The sequence below is a fragment of the Mustelus asterias genome, chromosome 4 (genome assembly GCF_964213995.1).
Source record: "Mustelus asterias chromosome 4, sMusAst1.hap1.1, whole genome shotgun sequence".
Lineage (NCBI taxonomy): Eukaryota > Metazoa > Chordata > Chondrichthyes > Carcharhiniformes > Triakidae > Mustelus > Mustelus asterias.
Genome location: NC_135804.1, coordinates 42,381,452 through 42,403,396, shown reverse-complemented (window position 1 = coordinate 42,403,396; position 21,945 = coordinate 42,381,452). Strand labels below are relative to the sequence as shown.

The 21,945-nt window shown below is 41.6% G+C and overlaps 1 protein-coding gene across 1 annotated transcript in view; it reads right to left on the bottom strand.

Moving 5' to 3' along the window:
• rbl2 (retinoblastoma-like 2 (p130)) overlaps positions 1 to 21,945 on the bottom strand; it is a 133,005-nt gene that overhangs the window by 99,415 nt on the left and 11,645 nt on the right. Inside the window, exon 4 of the mRNA XM_078210886.1 lies at positions 10,826 to 10,890. Coding sequence (XP_078067012.1) covers positions 10,826 to 10,890 — 65 coding nt within the window. The remainder of the gene's footprint in view (positions 1 to 10,825; positions 10,891 to 21,945) is intronic.

The window sequence follows — 21,945 nt, the reverse complement described above, 5'->3', positions numbered from 1 at the left end:
GCATTAAGTTGATCTTTCTCTACATCCCGGCTTTGACTGTAACACTACATTCTCCACTATCTTGTTTCCTTCCCTATGAACGGTATGCTTTGTCTGTACAGCGCGCAAGAAACAATACTTTTCACTGCATGTTAATTCATGTGACAATAATAAATCAAACCAAACCCTGGCACTGTTCACTGGGCACCCTTGCACTGCCACCCGGGCAGTACCCAGTGGGCACTGGGCAGTGCCAAAGGGTGGGCCTTATGGTGTGGAGCCAGACCGGGGGTTGGGGGAGGTAGGAGGGGAGGAAAGGGGGTGGAAGTTTGCATCTGGGGGGTGGTGGCTGGTGGTAGGGCCGGCACTTGGAAGCTGAAGATGGCCATCAGAGGCTGGCTATTGGGAAGGGGTTGGGGCCAGCAATGTCTGTGGGTGGGGTGGAGGTTGGGCCAACGATCGTGGTGGGGGCAGGGGGAGGTCAGGGAGGCCAGCGACCAGGGTTACAAAGGGTCAAGGGGGGGTGGGTGGCAGTGAGGGCTGGAGGGCCTAAAATCTTATAACACAATTGGGATAAAGTTTCAGAGAACCAAGGCAGGCCCTCTAACCAGTCCGTCTTGACAATCAGCCAGCCCCTGGTTGCTACGCTCTGCTTCTGGGGGCGGCGGGCCCAACTCCATGCTGTATTTGTGCCCTCAATCCCCACCCCAACTCCACCGAGTGAAAATTACATGATTCCAGACCCTTTCTACCCATGCCAATTTTAGTTTCACTCTGTGCATAAGCATTGGTAAAAAAATGAGCAGATATTTAAAATAAAAAATTGACACCACAGTCTGCTAGAGTCCATTAACACAATATCCTGTTTGAAATAGGGTGCAATGCATTGGTATTTTTACTATTTAAAATCTTTATGCTATGACATTATTTGAATATAGGCTATAAAGTTTAAGTTGTGTTGAAATTGCACAAGAACAATAGTATTCTGTATTTCCATCTGTTTTTGTCCTTACTAAGAACAGGATACGTTAGTAAAAAGGGATGCACATTCATTCTAAGTTAAGTGGCAATGCAAAGAGGTTTCTGCTTTATATTGAGCCTAATGTTGCAGGCTGAATCTGGAGCTACAGCCTAAACAAATGCTCATGTGAAGAAGAGTGAGAGTTCCCCCTCACTTTTGTTTGACACCACAAGAAGAAATGTCTCAAACTTAGTTTACAAACTGCTCAGTGAACCATTGGGCCTCCTGGGTGCTTTTCAAATTTAGCTGACATCAAATGAAGTGTTTCGCGGACAGGGACTTTTGCCCACTCCCCTCTAAATAACAACAACATAAATTTTTACTGTTAGTAGTGAGCTCTACAGATGAACGCATCCAGACATACACAGAGCATTTTCCTGGGTTATACTGTTGAAGACGGGTGATGAAAAAAAAGAGTTCTGTCCAACTGAAACCTCAAATACAGCTAAAGGTTTTAAATAGTATTGGTAGCATCGGTGTCAATCCATTCTGGAAGAATGGCTTTTTGGCTAAGATTAAGTCAAATCAAACCCATTTTCTTGTCAGCATAGATCTTATATGTCTCTCTGTAGGAATTTGATTAAATTTGAATTGGTTTTTGCAGCAAGCAAGGAAGTGGATTCAGGGCTTGCCCTGCCAACTCTATGCAATAGCTTTGTTACTTTAAAGAATGAAGTAAAATTTTTTTAAAATAATTTAGGGTGGTTAATTGTCTAAAATATACAGTCAACAACACTCTAATGTTAATAATGCTGGTAAGTTAGGTATCTGAGTGGAACAATAGGAAGGATTAGAACAGCATTTGCTGAACCAATCTCTTTTCTATACTAAGATCATATTTGCGTGTCCAACAACATCTATGGAGAGAGAGTAAAGCTAATGTTTTCAGTCTGGATGACCCTTTGTTAGAGCTCTTGACAGCTCTGATGAAGGGTCATTCAGACTTGAAACACTGGCCAAAGTCTCTCTTCACAAATACTGCCAGACCTGCTGAGATTTTCTAGCACCCATAGTCACTTGCTCTTATTTTACTTGTGTGTGGCCCTTTCATATTGGACAACTAGAAAAGCAGCTTCAACTGAGCAAGTTCACCTCGTTGAATTGCACTATAACATCATTTATTGAATAATAACAGGATGTGAAAGAATCTGCAGTGAGTGACGCATGGGATGGGGGTAAGATCTTAAAGATAGGAGGCATTTAAAGAAAGGTGACAAGGCAAAATGATTGAGAAGGAAATTTTAAGGGACAATGGGGACAGTGATTTAAAGATCATCCTTCATTAGCGGCGTGGAGGAAGTGGGAGCAAGCTATAAATTAGAAGCAGAGGGTTTGGATGGTTTTGGGGATGAATGATTGAAGTAGATTCCAGTAGAAGACCCCCAAGAGAGTCACCGCGTGTGAACATATATTGCACATTGGGGGGTAGCAGATCAAGTACAGACTTGGGGGTTAAATGGGTTTAGAATATGAGGAAAAATGTGCCTAATTATATCCCTATTTTAAATTCACACATTCTGCACTTAACTTTATAATTCAATCCGAAATTACTAGGTTCACATTGAGAATAAATGCTGCTGATGTAAATGTATTATGCTGTAATTACATCAGCCCACCAGTAAAAATAAATCTGGAATAAGAAGCCAATATCTGTAATGGTGACAATGAAACTGCTGAATTGTTGTAAAAACTAATTGATTCATATATGTCCTTCGGGGAAGGAAATTTGCTGTCCTTACCCAAACTAGCTTTTATGTGACTGCAGACCCACAGCAATGTGGCCAATTCTTAACTGCCCTCTAAAATGGTCTGGCAAGTCACTCGGATGTATCAAAACTATTATGAAAAATCTACATAAACTACAACGGTTCAAGAAATCCATCACCATCTCAAAGGTAACTGAGAGGGCAAGGGGGTGAGCAATAAATGCCAGCCTTGTTAGTTATGCACAAATCCGATGAGTGAATAAAAATAAATTATGGCGTGTGTACATGTGTCCCAATGTTGGAGATATCAAGGCATACGAGGACAGTGTGGGAAAATGGCAATGAGGTAGAAGATCAGTCAGAATCTCTTTGAATAGCAGAGCAGACTCGAGAGGCTGAATGGCCTTCTCCTGCACCTACGTCCCTTTACGGACAAAGTAATTGTTCCAAAAGGAATGAATTTAAGAGTCGAATTTCAGTTTAGTGCATACAGGCATATTTTATAAAGGCAAAATACTGCAGATGCTGGAATCTGAAACAGAAAATGCTGGAGAAATCTGGATGACCCTTCGTCAGAAGACAAAGGGTCATCCAGACTCAAAACGTTGGCTCTATTCTCTCTCCACAGATGCTGTCAGACCTGCTGAGTTTCTCCAGACATATTTTATATATTTTTTTATTCATTTATAGGACATGGACATGGCTGGCAGGTCAGCATTCATTGCACATCCCTAGTTGCCTTTAAGAAGATGGTGGTGAATCGCTGCAGTCCATGTGCTGTGGGTTGACCCATATTGCTGTTATGGAGGAAATTCCAGGATTTTGACCCAGCGATTGCGAAAGAATGGTAATATATTTCCAAGTCAGGACGGTGAGTGGCTTGGGGGGAACTTGCAGGTGGTGGCATTCCCATGCATCTGCTGCCCTTGCCCTTCTAGATGGAAGTGGTGGTGGGTTTGGAAGGTGCTGTCCAAGGATCTTTGATGAATTGCTGCAGTGCATCTCGTAGATAGTACACACTGCTCCTATTGAGCGCGGTGGTGGAGGGAGTGGATGTTTGTAGATGTGGTGCCAATCACTTGGGCTGCTTTGTCCTGGATGGTGTCAAGCTTCTTGAGTGTGGTTGGAGCTGCATCCTTCCAGGCAAGTGGGGAGTATTCCATCACACTTCTAACTTGTGCCTTGTCGATGGTGGATAGGCTTTGGAGAGTCAGGAGGTGGGTTACTTGCTGCTGTATTCCTAGCCTCTGACCTGCTCTTGTAGCCACTGTGTTTATGTGGCGAGTCCAGTTGGGTTTCTGGTCAATGGTAACCGCGTGGATATTGATAGTGGGGGTATAAAATTTTGGTCAATGAAAATAAGCAGCCTCTTGCTGTTTCTATGAATTCCGTAAGAAGTCTCACAACACCAGGTTAAAGTCCAACAGGTTTATTTGGTAGCAAAAGCCATTAGCTTTCGGAGCACTGCTCCTTCATCAGGTGAGTGGGATTTCAGTTCACAAACAGGGCATATAAAGACACAAACTCAGTTTACAAAATAATGGTTGGACTGCGAGTCTTTACAAGTAATCAAGTCTTAAAGGTACAGACAATGTGAGTGGAGAGAGGGTTAAGCACAAGTTAAAGAGGTGTGTATTGTCTCCAGCCAGGACAGTTAGTGAGATTTTGCAAGCCCAGGCAAGTCATGGGGGTTACAGATAGTGTGACACGAACCCAAGATCCCGATCTATGAATTCCATCAGAAATGTATCATACAATTAAAAAGTGCATAAGTGGATCAATTTAGGAACGGTACTCTCCTATCAAATGCTGGAGAATAATGAGACAAAAGCTGAATCTGTCCATGACTCCACCTGACGAAGGGACAGCGCTCCGAAAGCTAGTGGCATTTGCTACCAAATAAACCTGTTGGGCTTTAACCTGGTGTTGTGAGACTTCTTACCGTGACAGATTAAACCATTCTGAGGGGCCAATTTGAATGAAGCATGTTTCTACCTTCCTCACAATGGACTGAATTTAGTGGCTGCAGGGGTGGCCCTGTCCACTGCTTGGAAAGCTGCTGGCCAACACTCCACAGCCATTTCTGACAGTCCCGGGAGATGAAATGCCTATCGGGCAGTTAACTGCCTGCCCCTAGGTTTTCTGGTCTCTGAAGGTAATGATCCCCAGTTGGCCGAGAGCTCTTTAGCCCCAGCAGCGCCACCAGAAACTGGTATCCCTGCTGCTGGTAGAACATAGTGACAGTGGAATGAAGGCCTTGAATGGCCCATAAATGGTCACTTAAGTGCCTCAATTAACATACGGCCGGGGTGGGGGTGGGTGGGGGGGGGGGGGGGGGGGTGGTGGTGCATCTTCAACATCCCCACCCTTGAATTAGTGTGGGGGTTATGATATTTTCAAACGACAGATCTCCACCCCACTCCTTCCCACCTGATTTTACGGGCCCCTCTGGCCATAGTTGTGAGGGGTAATTAAATTCTGCTCAGTAAACGAGGCACAGCTCTATTATCTGAATATCACAGGAATTCTGAAGCAGCGTCACAGAAAGAGTTTGCTGAAATACACCGCTGACCGTGCCAAGCAAAACACTGACATCAAGAAGGTTACTGAGAGGACACGATGGCCTGGAGTGACTATCACCACAATCCAACACTGTTCCTGGAAAGCTACTTTTATTACAGTCTCAGCAAAGTGAAATCAAGTTGGAGAGACAAATCCCTCTCAATACTGCCAACCCTGCCCACACTAAATAAACAATGGCAACAGTTCACTGATGGAAAACAAGGGACCGTTAATAGTTTTTACACATTGATGCTAATCTGAAGCTCACCAAGCAAAATCAATCAGATGATAGCCGGCTGATAAGGATGTGCTGAAGTCAAGGCAGACAAAAGTGCCCCACTGGCACCTGTGGCTAGATTTATTGCCTGAAGCACAGTGGCATTGTGCTTGTGAAACCTGCAAACAACAATGTTCCAGTTCAAGCCTCTGACTGTCTTTTTCAGTCTTTGGAGTTCTCACCTACAGAGAGCAGTGGAGGCTGAGTCGTTAAATATACTTAAGGCTGAGTTAGACAGATTTTTGATTGAGAAGGAAGTAAAAGATTGTGTGTGCAGGCAGGAACGTGGAATTAAGGTCTTAATCAGATCAGCCATGATCTTATTGAATGGCAAAGGAGGCTTGAGGGGCCGAATGGTCTAGAACCATAGAATAGAGCCATGGAAAAGTTATGGTGTATAAAGAGGCCATTCAGTCCATCATGTCTGCATCTGAAGTGCTGTAACCTGGTCCATAGCCTTGCAGGTTACAGCACTTCAGATGCAGATCCAGATACATTTTAAATGAGTTGAGCATTTCAGCCTCAACCACTAACATAGGCAATGAATTCCAGATGCTCACCACCCTCTGGGTGAAAAGGCTTTTCCTCATGTCCCCTCTAATCCTCCTATCAATCACATTAAATATATGGTCCCTGGTAATTGACCCCTCAGGGGAAACCAGTCTCTCCCATCTTCGCTATCTAGGCCCCTCAAAATTTTGTACAGCTCAATTAGGTCACCCCATAGCCTCCTCTGTTCAAAAGGGAACAATGATGTGGAGATGCTGGCGTTGGACTGGGGTAAGCACAGTAAGAAGTCTCACAACACCAGGTTAAAGTCCAACAGGTTTATTTGGCAGCACTAGCTTTCGGAGCCTCAAGCTCCTTCTTCAGGTGAGTGAGGACTTGGAAACAACCCATGCCTACCCAATCTCTCCTCATAGCTGCAATTTTCAAGCTCTGGCAACATTCTTGTAAATCTCCTCTGCACCCTCTCCAGAGCAATTATGCCCCACTTCCTATGTTCTTATACTCCCTCCCTAACAGCACTGTGGGTGTATCTACACCATGTGGACTGCAAAAGTTCAAGAAGGCAGCTCACTACTACCTTCTCAAGGGCAATCAGAAAGTCAATAAATGCTAGCACGGCCAGCGAAGTCCACATACCATGAACAGATTTTTAAAAATAACAGCTACATGCCTGATCTGACATGAAACAGTTGTCCGATAGTCAATTAATGATTATTACCATTTGGTGCAAGGGTACAACTTTCCCCTGGGGCAAAATTCACCCACTTCCACACCAAATCACACTTCCCCTTTCTAAATGATAACCATTCTCTTTATTCTTTCCACTTGGAGCTTTCTCTTGCCACGAACATTCCCTGGCTGGAGACTTCCATCTATAAGTCATCTTAAGGAGGCATGCAGGTTGATGAAGCTAGAGGTACAGTTATCCCCCTTTTTTCCCATGGAGGAGCCTGCCTTTACCTCAGCTCATCCTCAGAGTAGTACACCGAAGCTAGGAACTCAGTGTGCACATATTTCTCTGTGGCACAATATGTTGAAACACCAATGAGTTGTGCCAATCTGAAAAGTACAATTTATCCTTTAGAAAATATTTAGCAATTTCTGAAAGCAAACTTTGGCACCTAAACTTCAGAGTGTGTTAACAAACAAAGACAACAATGAAATCTGATTAAAACAAAGACAATCTTCCAAAGAGTGACGTTAATGGGGAGGGAGTAGGACTGATAAGGGGAGGAATGAACCAGGGTCACTGGAACAGTGAAAGAGAAATAATTTCCTCAAGCAGCACTGGCAGGAGGGAGGAATTCTTGTTTATTACAGCTCATTTCAAGTAGTTCTGGGTGCAGCTGTTAATGAGAGGTGATGTTTGTGACCTTCACACTCCACTGCATATTACAGATTCCTGCATTGTTAAGAAATGAGTGACAATCACTGTAATAGCAAAACAAGTAGCAAACAGGCTTTATGCGTCCTTATATATAAACTGAGCAACTGCCATTGCAAAATATAGGGCCCGATTTTGCTATCAAGATGAGCCCATTTTCGGGCGCAAAAACATGGTAATGTTGGGTGTGAGGTGAGTAGCACAATCTGCGCCTGCCTCCGCACCGGTTCCCCCTTTACCAAGGCCCAAAAATGACCGCGATTGGGACCGTGCCCGCAACGAGCGCGGCGGCCATTTGCATGTCAGTAATGTTGTCCACTGTCACTCTGCCTGTGATCAGTGAGGGGGAAGGGGGGGTCCGCTGCCACTCTGCTTGAGATCAGTGAGGGGGAACGGGGTCCGCTGCCACTTTGCTTGAGATTGGTGGGGGGCGGGGGATAGGGGCCCGTGATCATTCTGGGTGGTGGAGGCGGTGGGGGGATAAGGGGGTCAGTAATATTGTGGGGGTGGAGCAATGTCTGTGGGGCCAGGGGAAGGCATTATCCAACCCGGGAGCGATGTGGCAGGGGAGCCGCATTCTATCATTTTTTTTCCTGCGTATGTGCAGTTGGAAGCGCCAATCGGAGCTGCAGGATTTCGGGAGCATTAAGCCCCACCCACAAGCTTTTGCAGTGCGATTCGGAATTGCTGATATTTTTTCAGGCAGAGTGCACATGGGGGTACCTGAGAACGGATCTAAAAGTCGGATCTGAAACACTCCCAGTTTCAAGTCCGCCCAGCACTTAGAATCAAAATGGTAAAATAGGGCCCGTAATCTCAAGTGAGTTTGGATTGGGTCAGTGTGAGATATGGGAATTTGAAACATTCATTGCATAATTCAGCAAGGAAAGTATTAGTAGCTTTGCAATCAGTGGTTTTTATGTAACCAAATATTCCATTAATTGAGTCAATAAGCAGATCATTTAATCAGTAAAATAGTTGACACAGTTTAGTAAAAAAACTTATTAAAACATATAACACGTGATAATATTATTTGGGTTTCAAATTAGTCACTAGAGTTTAACTATGAAAAGTCACCTGAAAGTGGACAGAAATACACCTCAACTGTTCAGTTTTTTTCTTTAGTGTGTAACTAATAGACTACTAGCTCAAATCCTGTTACTGTCCCTTTCAACATAAGAAATACAGATTGCATCACCTCAATTGTGTGAGTCAAGGTCATTCGCAAGAAATACGTTGCTTTTTCAAGTCGGAAATATAAGGGGCAGGATTCTTCAGCCATTCACGGCAGCGGGATTCTCTGATCTCGCTGCGGTAAATAGAGATTTGGCTGAGCGCCAAATTCTTCGTCCTCACTTGCTGTGGCGTGGGCGTGAAAGGCCAGAGAATTCCAGCAATAAAATGTTTGAATTTGAAAATTTAGCATCAAAATATTTGGACCTACCAGCAGTGGGTATCGTCGGGGGTGACATGGGAAAATATGGAGAATCAACTACCTTTCAATTTTGTTCATCTTGAAGGCAGCAGATTGAGCCAGAACCTTTTATCAGATTGAGCCAGAATTTTGGAATTCAGCTTTTGTGGAATAATTACAAAGAAGACTTGTCTTTTTGTGTAACTGTTTATCGCTTTCTCAGAAGTGCCTCACAGCACTTCACTACAATGAATTAACTCAATGTACGGTGACTGTTCTAATGTGAAAGAGCATGGGAGCTATCTCACACACAGCAAGATCCTAAAACACAAAAATTAGTGAATGGGCAATTAATTTATTTTATTGCTGGTGGGTGTGGGAACATACTGGCAGAACTGAAAAGAAAATGTCATGCGATTATTAACATCCACCATGGACCACTGATGTCAGCTAATGGTTTCATGTTGCTCAAGAGGATGATTCCTGTAAAAGTGCAGCAATTCCTTTCTCAGTACTGCTGTGTCAATGTATGGCTCAGGTACAATGTCAGTTGTGGCTCAGGTAACTCGTTCTTAACACTGTGACAGAAGGCTCTGTGTTCAAGTTTCAGTCCAGAGATTTGAGCACAAAAATCTAAGCTAAGACTCTACTATAACACTGAGGGAGCGTTGCACTGTCAGAGGTGTTGTCTTTTAATCAAGATGTGAAATTGATGCCCTGTTTCCCTCTCAGGTGGACATAACCATGGCACTAATTTGACAAGAGGAAGGGAGTTATCTCTGGTGTTCTGGCAGATATTTATCCCTCAATCAGCATCCCAATAATAGATTATTTGGTCATTATCACATTGCTGTTTGTGGGAGCTTGCTGCATGCCAAGTGGCTGCTGTGTTTCATACATCACAACAGTGACTGCATAGTGGAACTTCAAACAAGTTGGATTAAACCCCAGAAGACTGCAGTATGGTGCAAAAGCTTAAAAGTAAGCATTCAGGTAGCTCGACAAGGAATATATTCTGGCTATGGCAATGCAACTAAAAGAAATCCAGTCAGCAGCAAAAAGCCACAGAATTACACTGAAATAATAATAACAATATTGAAAAGAGTCATCGGACCAGCTGTCAATCAGCTACTACATAAACTTGCTCTGTCAATCTGGGTGACCCACACTGAACCATACACACTACATGAAATGAGAACAACATCTGATGGTGTGCTATAAATGAACGGTAATTGCAATAAGAAATCAAATGGAAGAGTTTATGATAACTTAAAGTAACTGTTAGAAATTAGGAAGGAACTTCAGGTTCAGTATGCAACCTGCCTGTTGAGAAAGATCTAAACTTCAGAGATTTGGCAAAAAAAATTACCTGTTTCATGTACACCTAACTTACTACAAAGATAATGAACTGCCTTTGAAATTTGTGGCCTTAAGATATCTAAGTTAACAATGTTTTTGAGATATTAGTACAGGCAATCTTAAGAAAATGCTTTGCCTTTTGTCTCTTTAAATATTCAGAATAATTTTGCAGTTAAAGATTACTATGATTTTATTAATTCAGACAATACAATCATCTTTATTGGTATCTATGTAACCTAATGCTACAGGTTAAACTATTCCACGTACACAGTGATCACTACTGAAAATATTTGTGCAGGACCAGTAATAATATTTTTGAGATCTGCTGAGGAACAATAGACATAACAAGATCACCTTAGGAAAGTAAAAGCATTTCAACAGAATCAGAAAATTGCTTCTAATCATTGATTGTAAAGCTGCAGTGTTGCACACAAATCCCAAGAGGATGGGATTATCAGATTCACCGATGAATTATTATTTTTAACTGTCATGATTTATGCAATAATCCACTTCATTCAGTTAAGTGCATCTCTACTGTTGATTTAACAATTTGGCGCTACAGACCAAAAAAAAATTATCTCTGCTGATTCCTCACAATGATTTGCCCACTTACCTTTGGTCTGAACAAACAGCACCCAGCAGAAGTTAAACACCTCAGAAACTGTACAAGGTTGTCGTCTGTTGAGAAAGAACATAAAAATCAGCACTGTTGCATAATTCAGTACTTGCTGAAAGGACATATTAGTTACAATGAGTGAACGGTGTTCTCTGACCAGATCATTGCAGCTGATTGCCTTTGTGGCTGATTTTCTTTCTCAAATAATTGGTTCGTTTCTACACAAAGGTTATACAAGGTTTTTTTTAAAAAAACATGGGTATGAAAGGACAGAAGAACAAGGAGTCCTATGTTGGCAACGCAGGCAAAGAAAATGGCCAAATAAGTTAAAGCTGATTATTCTTCATAAATATTTATGACTATTGATCTCTGGTTCAATACAAAAATGTCTCCTATGTGTTACATATTTTCTACCTAAGTCTGTTTATCCAAATAAGGATTTTTGATAATTTAGCAATTGCTGGCTTCATAGATTCGTGCAGCTTGTTTTACGTTTAAGTCTGTCACTAACACTTTGAAACCATTGTAGTATTTCTGCATCAAAGTCAAAAATGAAATGATCCTAGTTGCTTCTAATAACACAATGGGCCTGATTTTAACTCTCTGTAAGTGAATGGGTTTTGAGTGAGTTAAAATCAAGCTCAGTGAGTTGGCTGATAATCTTTGGGTCCACTGCATTTCATTACTGCTGCTTTAGAACAGCAGTCATCAGAAGTGTTCCAATAATCTCTATTGCAGCTCTTTGTTGAGAAGTAAGTTGCATGCAAGTTATTCAGCACTCCATGAATTGATGACATACCGTATAAACAACCGGACACTGAAAGACCACTTCAACAATACAAGTACAGATAAACATTTTAGACAGTACAGTCTTGAATACAATCGGGTGGTTAAAAACATCCCAGCAACACTAGAACAAAAATCAGAATGGAAGCTGCCAGAGTAGGAACGCCCAGTGAAGAGTCTAGTCAAGAGATGAATGGGGATGAATGACAAAGAGATGAAAACAAAGGATGAGGAGAAAGAAAAGAACCAAGACATAATACAACAGAGCATGACTGTGGTACACGTGGAGCAAGTGTGACAACATGGAATCTGCTGGTGCAAATGAGGTCTTGTGTGGCTGATGGGCATCACATGAGCTGGAGTCTGCACAGGGCATAGAGTTTCCTTTGTCTTTTTTATGATTTTGATTGTAGAATGTGATGTCTTCTAAATGCCACTTTTACCTGAAACTACTGTTTGGTGACACTGGAGCAACCCTGTATTTCCCTTATGGTTCGAGGCAACAATGCAGAAACAATAAGTAACAAAGTAATAAGTAGGGATATGGGGGTAGGGCCTGGGTGGGATTGTGGTCGATGCAGACTCGATGGGCCAAATGGCCTCTTTCTGCACTATAGGATTTCTATGATTCTATGAACAAAGTTGAGACTAATTAACATTGACCAAACTGAACAAAATGAGGAAATGGGCAGCACAGTGGCACAGTATTTAGCATTGCTGCCTCACAGCTCCAGGGATCCAGGTTAAATTCCGGCTTTGGGTCATTGTCTGTTTGGAGTTTGCACATTCTCCCCGTGTCTGCGTGGGCTTCCTCTGGGTGCTCCGTTTCCTCCCACAGTCCAAGGATGTGTGGGTTAGATTGATTGGCCATGTTAAATTGACCCTAGTGTCAGGGGATCAGCAGGATAAATATGTGGGGTTACGGGAATAGGGCCTGGGTGGGATTGTGGTCAGTGCAGGCTCATTGGACCGAACAGCCTCCTTCTGCTCTGTAGGAATTGAATAAAATATTGCTCTTGCAATATTTTATACAATCCCTACAGAGCAGGAATTAAGGTGTGAAACTTCCAAATGCTGATGTTCAGAGGGACCTAAGTGTACAAAGAGCACGACAGTTAGCAGGCAGGTGCAGCATGCAATTTGGAAGGCAAATGGCATACGGGTCTTGATTGCAAGGTGATTGGAGTACAAGAATAAGGAAGTCTTGCTGAAATTGTACTGGGTTTTGGTGTGACCACACCTAGAATACCGTACATAGCTTTGATGTCCATATTTAAAGAAAGCTTCACTGGCATTGAAGGTGGCACACTGAAGATTGGTTCCAGGGATGAGAGGTTTGCCCTATGATGAGAAGCTGGGTAAATTGGGCCTAAATACTCTGCAGTTTAGAAGAATGAGGAGCGGCCTTATTGAAACATGGAAGATTCTGAAAGGTCTTGACAGGTATCCTGTCCAGTAATGGCACAGCATATCCACAACTTTGAAACATAAACCATGCACAGCGTTAAATTTTCCAGAATGGACTTTTCTTTTAAAATAGAGATTAAAAGGTTGCACAAGATGGTCGCCGAGAGTTACCTGACAGGCTCTGCCAATTCAAACTACCACACTGTCTTGAAAGGACACATTCCAGACTAAGAAGTGTAATTGCTCATCTTTTGAAGCCATCCAAAAAGTGTTTCCTGACTTGAGTGGCTCATTCTGAAACCAAGACAGCGATTGTCTCAAACCCCCAGGTGAATGCCTGCAACAATAGCCCAGGTTGTAGCTAATCCACTGAAGCACAACACAACTTTTAGAAAAGGTGAGTGAGAAACCACATGGTAAGGCAGCCATGTTAATCTCTCTTTTTATCTTTAAGTGCTGTCTGCAAGACACAACAATGGCAGAAACAGCAGCAGCAGAGAGGACAACAATATCTATGCCTTAAGACTACAAATTCATAAGGTCTCTAAGCCTATTTCATTTTGAAATTCCATTAATACAGAAAATTGACCTTCTGGTAACAAGTTACTAACTTTGCAACCTGTAGAAAGTCAATGGCCGGGATTTTCCGACCGTTCACGCCAGCGGGATTTTCCTATTCCACTGTCATGAACGGAGATTTGGCTCGTTGTCAAATTCTACATCTTCGCTGCAGCAGGAGCGTGGCATGAATGGGTGGTAAGATCACGCTTCATGTCTTTAAGATAATCCTGCAACGTCTCTGGTATTCAATTTCAGCTACTGAATTCAACTAACCACACTTCAGTGAAAAACGTTTCTTACCAGGTCTGCATCTTGTGTTTTCCAAGATGAGCCAATTACATGAATTATAAAGCATTCTTTCATTAACTTGTAAAAGCACACTATTTGCTTTAGCTATATTTTCCTCGAGAGTATATATGTGTGTGTTTGTGACGTAGTGCCAGATTTTCAGTGCGAACCTGTGAATAAATAATCCTCTTTGTTTAGGCTCTCAAAAAGCACGCTGCTACTCAAATTGTCCACACACTCAGCTTAAATAAATACTAATTATGGATGACAAAAAATGCTGGAAAATCTCAGCAGGTTTTTTGATTTGATTTATTATTGTCACATGAATTAGTATACAGTGAAAAGTATTGTTTCTTGCGCGCTATACAGACAAAGCATACCATTCATGGAGAAGGGAAGGCGAGAGTGCAGAATGTAGTGTTACAGTCATAGCTAGGGTGTATAGAAAAATCAACTTAGTGCGAGGTAGGTCCATTCAAACATCTGATGGCAGCAGGGAAGAAGCTGTTCTTGAGCGTGTTGATACGTGACCTCAGATTTTGTATCTTTTTCCTGACAGAAGAGAGTATGTCTGGGGTGCGTTGGATCCTTAATTATGCTGGCTGCTTTGGCAGCAGGAAGTGTAGACAGAGTCAATGGATGGGAGGCTGGTTTCCGTGATGGATTGGGCCACACCTTTTGTAATTTCTTGAATCTTGAGCAGAGCAGGAGCCATACTAAGCTGTGATACAACCAGAAAGAATGCTTTCTATGGTGCATCTGTAAAAGTTGGTGAGAGTCATAGCTGACATGCCAAATTTCCTTAGTCTTCTGAGAAAGTAGAGGCATTGGTGGGTTTTCTTAGCTATAGTGTCGGCATGGGGGGGCCAGGACAGATTGTTGGTGATCTGGACACCTAAAAACCTGAAGCTCTCGACCATTTCTACTTTGTTGTACCTGTTAATTCTCAGATACTTTCGACTAGTTTGCTTACTCCAAGGTTTTACCCCGGTGCCCTTATTTGCAAGATGGACAAAGGACAAACACAAGTAAAGGTTCAACAAGTTTATTAATAATAACACTATTAACCCTTAAATTACCCACATAAAACAAGATGATACCCCAGATTCAAGTATACTACCCGCAAAGATGGCTTGGTTAAACTGCAGGCTCGATTCTCCGAGTCCCTCAGGTCTGTTGTCACGAAGGTGAGTCTCGATGGCAGCTTCTTCCTTCCTTCCTTCTCTGGTCAGTCTTCCGAATGGTCAAGGTCGTCTCCCTCGTCGAGTCTTTGCTACTGGTGTGTCTGAAAATGTGTTCCTTTATCCCCTTGCCTGCTTGCCTTTCCAGAAACTTCTCTGGCTTCCTGCCAATGAGGTCCCAGGAGGGGGTTCCAATACCCAGTGGGTTTCTTGATGTTTGCCTGACAGGACACCAGGATCCGCCCCCAGGTGTCCATCTCCATGCTGTTGCTTACATGTAACTGCAGGAACTCTCGGTTACAGAAAGTCTGGCCAGATCTGGGCTTCTAACAATAGGCCGGTGCATTTCAATGAGGTGCAATGATCTCCTGCTAAGTATCAGTAGAGTGCAACGACCTTTGATGGGTGGTTGATGGGTCAGGCCCAGACATGTTTGTGTATTTGTACAATTGGCCTGCCCGAGGTTTGACTGTGTTTGATTTTAATATGCCCAATTCTTTAATTTAGGATATCCAATTTTATCAGCCTTAAAACTAGGCCCTGTTTATATTACCACAACTTTGACCCCATTGACGTAGACAGGGGCATGTTCTCCACTATGCTTCCTGAAATCGATGCCAATCTTCTTTGTTTTGTTGACATTGAAGGAGAGATTATTGTTGTCACACCAGTTCACTAGATTCTCTATCTCATTCCTGTACTCTGTCTCGTCATTGTTTGAGATCCAACCCACTATGGTGGTGTCATCAGCAAACCTGAAAATCAAGTTGGAGGGGAATTTGGCCACAGTCATAGGTGTATAACGAGTATAGTAGGGGGCTGAGAACACAGCCTTGTGGGGCACCAGTGTTGAGGATGATCGTGGAGGTGGTGTTGTTGTCTATCCTTACTGATTGTGGTCTGTGGGTTAAGAAGTTCATGATCCAGTCGCAGAGGGAGGAGCTGATGCCCAGGCTATGGAGTTTGGATATGAGTTTCATAGGAAGAATGGTCTGACAGCATCTGTGGAGAGAGAATAGAGCCAACGTTTCAAGTCTGGATGACCCTCCGGGGACAGATGCTGTCAGATCTGCTAAGATTGTCCAGCATTTTCTGCTTTTATTTCAGATTCCAGCATCTGAAGTATTTGCCTTTTTCTTACTGATTATGGATAATAAGGGGAAGGGAACAAAAGTCTCAGGTCTCTCTCATTGCTCTCTGTAACACAGGGTAGACGCTGAGAGGTAGTTTTCTCCGGCTGGGCAATCTAGAACATGGGATCAGTCTCAGGATATGGGGGCAATCATTTATGATTGTGACAAGGAGAGATTCTGCCACTCAAAGGGCTGTGAATCTTTGAAATTTTCTACCCAGTGTTTTGTGGATAATGCATCGTTCAATATATTTAAGGCTGAGATTGACAGACTTTTAGTCTCTCAGGGAATGAAGGGATACAAGGAAGGGACAGGAAAATGGAAGTGAGGCAGAAGATAAACGATGATCATATTCAATGGCAGAGCAGGCTGGAGGGACCATATGATCTCTTCCTATTCCATTTCTTATATTCTTATGATGAACTCTTTGTAGTGTATTTAGAAATAATTTGAAAAGACAGTTGAGATATCGATTTAAAAAAATTAGGACTGATTTTAACTCAGCTCATTAGGTGTAATAGAGGCAGTAGCACCCTGGTCTCAAGTTATACATTATAAAAAAAACAATAGCTTTATGAATTTGCTGGTGGGAACCAATAATTGATTTAAATAAAACTAAAGCCATATCCCAATCACTTGAATGTGCAAGGAAACCTGACTGCCCTTTATAGTCACATAAACAGTTAAAGGCTCGGCAAATTGGCAAGCATAACCTTTTTATCACAAAAAAACCTGTTGTGATCAAACAAGGAGAACAACAAGAAGGGTGCCATTCCACCTCACGTGATCATAACACATTCTAAAATAGCCACGTAGCATCCTATTGCTGCTCTGATCTTGTCAATTATCATATAGCTTAATGCCTTCAAATAGGAAGCTCAGGAACCTGCCTGAAGAGAGAGAAAACTCATTATTCTATGCAAATAGGGGTCTTATGATAAGACCCTGATGCAATTTGTAAAGGCTTATGGGGAAGATGTGTATTGTGGATGCTATGCTCAATAAAAACTGGCAAGTATAAAAGGTAAATAATGTTTGCAGAGCTAGGAGGATCTCTCAGTTCTGTAAGAATAACCTGGGCTCTTACTCCTGAGACTCCACCCCCACCTCTGAATTACTTTTGTTGCTCCTAAACTTCGTGAAGGCAATTAATTTTAAACCATATATTGATTTTTCCCTGAACAGCTACCTTTCAAAATAGACCTTTCCTGTCTGTTAGGTGCCTCTGTCATTTTTTAATGTTGTCAGATTTCTAAATTCATCTGTCTTGTTAATCAACTTTTATTTCTCTCACAACCACTCAACCAAATCTTTGTTCATAGCTGTTTAGTAATGAGCTCTGTTTCAATTATTTTCATTAGGCTACTTCATATTGGAAATGTGGGATCTAAGTAAATGGACATAATTATCACAATGATTTGCAATCTCTCTCCAATTACAGGCAACTAGACCCAACTAGAATTTTAGTTGCAAATTATCACCAAGCTCAGGTGATGAGATCCCTTATTTTCTCCTTTTGTTGATTGTGTGTTGATACTTAACATTTGAATTTGTTTGTTTGTTGGTTTAATATGTTTTTCAGCTTCAGGTATTTTGATATTCTTCATTTAATTATAAGAATTCTAATTGATATGTTACACTTTCTTTCTATAAATGTCTATCTATATTTGTTGTACCGAAATGTTTGCTTTGTGGTGTAACAATCTTTAATCCTTTCCACTTTAAATTTTGTATTTACGGAAACTTGTGTTTGTTATGACTTGTCTCTTTTTGTAGTTTGTTTCAGTAGTGTGCACCCCACTCCTCTCTTCCTGTACTGTTCAGGAATTGCAATGGCAGTTTCAGGCTCCTGTTCAAACATTCACACACTTTCATCTTTTCTATTATTGGCTTTAGCTAGTTTTCACTATATTAAATATGTGGTTACTTGCCTTTTGTCTCTTTCACACACCATCCTTATTTAGTTTTTTCCCTTGTTCATTTTACACTGTTATTGTTGAGAGTAATTTTAACTCCCATTGCATTTTCATTCTCCTGCTGAAAGATGAAGGATTAAACCATTCATCTCCTTGGGAACTGTTGCACAAACACTCTCTTCACTCCAGTACTAACTTCCACTTTGGGAAACGTCATCCCATCACTCTGACGCACCATCATGTGGTGGGATAATGGTTAGTATGCTGATGCAACTTTATTATAATCTTGATTTTTTTTTTTCTCTGCCAGATTCACGCCCTTATCTTTATCTGCGGCGCCTTTATGTGTTTTAACTTGAGCATTGAGTCTTATTGCTAGTTACAATGAAAGGTTGTTGATCTGAAATGTAATAACTTCTTCTCTCCACGTGTGCTGTCTGACCCGAGTATTCCAGCATTTTGTTTTTTATTTAATTGACCAGAGGTTCAATTATGGGGATCAATTAATATTTCAAAGTTGCTTATGATTTCTATCAATATTATCCTTTGGTATAAGTCTCTAGAATGTTACTTTCCCTGAATCTTTAGCTTTACTATAACATCCTGCTCTTGGATTTTCTCAGTCAATTCTAATAAATTGTATTGGTTCTTTTCATTTCTTTCTCATTCCTGTCAATCAGTTAAATCTTCTCAAACCCTCTGCTTTGTATTTACCCGATTTTAACATGGGCAGTCAAATGTTCTGATTTCATTGGGTGCACCCAATTTTAAATTATTTAAACAGCTGATGGCTTGTGTGTTTTAATTATTTATTTCAACTGAAGTATATAATTTCATATTCTAGCTTTACTGAACTAATAATTCAGCCAAAATTAAGAACTGATTCAAATTAAGGTTTATTTTTGAAGTTCTGAATCTGATCTCCAAGTGCAGCTTCATAATCCATATTTGATAGTGCACTTGCTTTGGCCATCTCTATTAAATTGGAGCACGCATTGTGGATACCTGCCAAGTTTTGCTCTCAAGGTTATTTGGAATAGTCTCTTTTTAGTTCTGTGAGTAAATTTGAACACTTGCAGGATTACACTTTTTAGTATCTTCTGTACAGTGGTACTTTTACATTATACTTCAGTGAAGACTTTACATGGGATTAACCATATGGAAACAGATAATTCATCTTTACACGGAATTTACTACACAGTAACAAGTCATGCATCCCAACTATCCTATGTTGGTGATATGCTTCACACAATTCAGTTTACCTAAACCTCCAGATAACTTTCTATTCTTTTCTCCATCATGTCATATGCTTCTGACATTCACTTCAACTAGCAGGTTCAATTTTCTAACCTCTTGACGAAGATGCTTCTTCTGATTTTTATTTTTGATTTACTGTCACATGTATTAGTATAGAGTGGAAAGTATTGTTTTGTTTGCTGTACAGCCAAAACACACCATTCATAGCAGAGAAGGAAAGGAGAGGGTGCAGAATATAGTGCTATAGTCATAACTAGGATGTAGCGAAAGATCAACTTAATACGAGGTAGGTCCATTCAAAAGTTTGATGGCAGCAGGGAAGAAGCTGTTTTTGAATCGGTTGATGTGTGACCTTAAAATTTTTTGTATCTTTTTCCTGACAGAAAAAGGCGGAAGAGATGTTCGGATACGTGAGGTCCTTGATTATGCTGGCTGCTTTTCCGAGGCAGTAGGAAGTGTAGATGGAGTCAATAGATGGGAGGGTGGTTTGTGTGATGGACAGGACTATGTTCACAACACTTCATCATTTCTTGTAGTCTTGGTCAGAGCAGGAACCACACCAAGCTGTGATACATCCGGAAAGGATGCTTTCTATGGTGCCTCTGTAAAAATTGGTGAGAGTCATAGTGGACATGCTGAATGTTTAGCCTCCCGAGAAAGTAGAGGCATTAGTAGGATTTCTTGACTATAGAGTCAGCGTGAAGGGACCAAGACAGGTTGTTGGAAACTTGAAGCTCTCAACTGTTTCCGCTTCATCAACACTGATGTAGACTGGGGCATGTCCTCCACTATGCTTCCTGATGTCGATGACTATCTCCTTCGTTTTATTGACACTGAGGGAGAGATTTTGTCATCGCACCATTTCACCAGATTCTCTATCTCATTCCTGTACTCCATCTCATCATTGTTTGAGATCCAACCCACTACAGTGTCATCAGCAAACTTGAAACTGCAGTTGGAGCGATATTTGGCCACACAGTCATAAGTATATAAGGAGTATAATAAGGAGCTGAGGACACAGCCTTGCGGGGCACTGGTGTCGAAGATAATCGTGGAGGAGGTGTCGTTGCCTATCCTTACTGATTGTGGTCTGTGGGTTAGGAAGTCCGGTCACAGAGAAAGGAGCTGAGCCCTAGGCCACAGAGTTTGGTGATGAGTTTTGTTGGGATAAAAGTGTGCAGGATAATGGTGCTGAATTTCTCATTGTCCACCTTCTCAATTTGCGCATCCTTTCTGATTCAAAAAATGTGCCTCGGACAGCAGGAACAGAGGTTGGGAGAGCTGGTAAAAGTAATTATGAAGGCGATCTTACCAAAAGAATTCTAAGTGCCAAACATGTGTGAAAACAGGAGAGAATTGTGCCCATTCTTTTGCTGGGCTGTCAGACGTGATCTTATGCCACCTAGTACAAAAAATTAGGCAAAGTGTGATTCACGCCAGTAGAGGGAGTGGACAAAGTCTATTCTTGCTGGAAAGCCAGCTACTGACAACTAGAGGTCGACTGGCGGTAAGATCTGTTAAGACTGCCCCTACATTTTTTTTCTTCCAATTAAATGGAGTGCAATTATTTTGAGGAGTCAGTGATGAGGGGGAGAAAAAAAAAGGAATGCGGCCAAATCTTCATACACTAACATGTCCTATTTTAAATAAAAAGCTATAACAATATCCGTTTTAATGTCCTTTCTAGAGGTATCAGTGAGGGCAACCTTTTGGTAGCAATACATTCAACTTAATCAGTCCTGAGAAGGATACTTTTTAAGTGATGGTTCTGTCTCTATATGATCTTCTTTCCAGATTCCTTTCCAGCTTGTCACAATTCAGAATTGCTTTTGATATTTTTTCATATGACAAACAGAATAGTCTGCTTTTACTAGAAAGCCCTCAATACGTGTAGGAAATGCATCAGCCAATTTCACAATGGTTACAGCATAGAATGAGACCACTTGGCCTGCTGTGTCTGTACTGGATTGCTGAAGGAGCAATTCACCTGGTGACATTTCATGTCTGCTCCCCATAGCTCTGCACATGTTTCCTGTTCCAAGTAATCTAATTGCTCCTTGAATGGCTCTGCTGAACCCGTTTCCACCACACTCGACAGTGCATTCCAGATCCTAACCACTCGTTGTGTGAAGTCACTTTTCCTCATGATGCTACTATTTTCCCCCCAATTACCTTAAACCTGTGCCTTCAATCCTCCCCCAACCACCATCCCCCAATCAACCATAATAGAAATAACTCTTGTCAAATACTAGCTTTTATTTTTTTCCATCTAATATTTAACAAACTGGTCTACCGTTACCTAGGTTAGCCCTGTCTCTTATCTTTTTGTTGTGAAGCTGCCAATTAGTCTAGAATTAAGAATCTCTCACTTATTACATGATGTATTTCTGTTGCACCTAATGTCGAGTAAACTCATGAGCTTAACATCATGTATCTTCAGAATCACGTGCTCCTTGAATTTCCAGAAATATCAGGATTGTTTTTGGACTTCTCTTCCAAATTAGAAAAAAATACTTGCTTTACAGCAGGACCATTCCTAACAAATACACCGACCCATTTGCCCAAGTTTAGGACATGAAAACTGACCA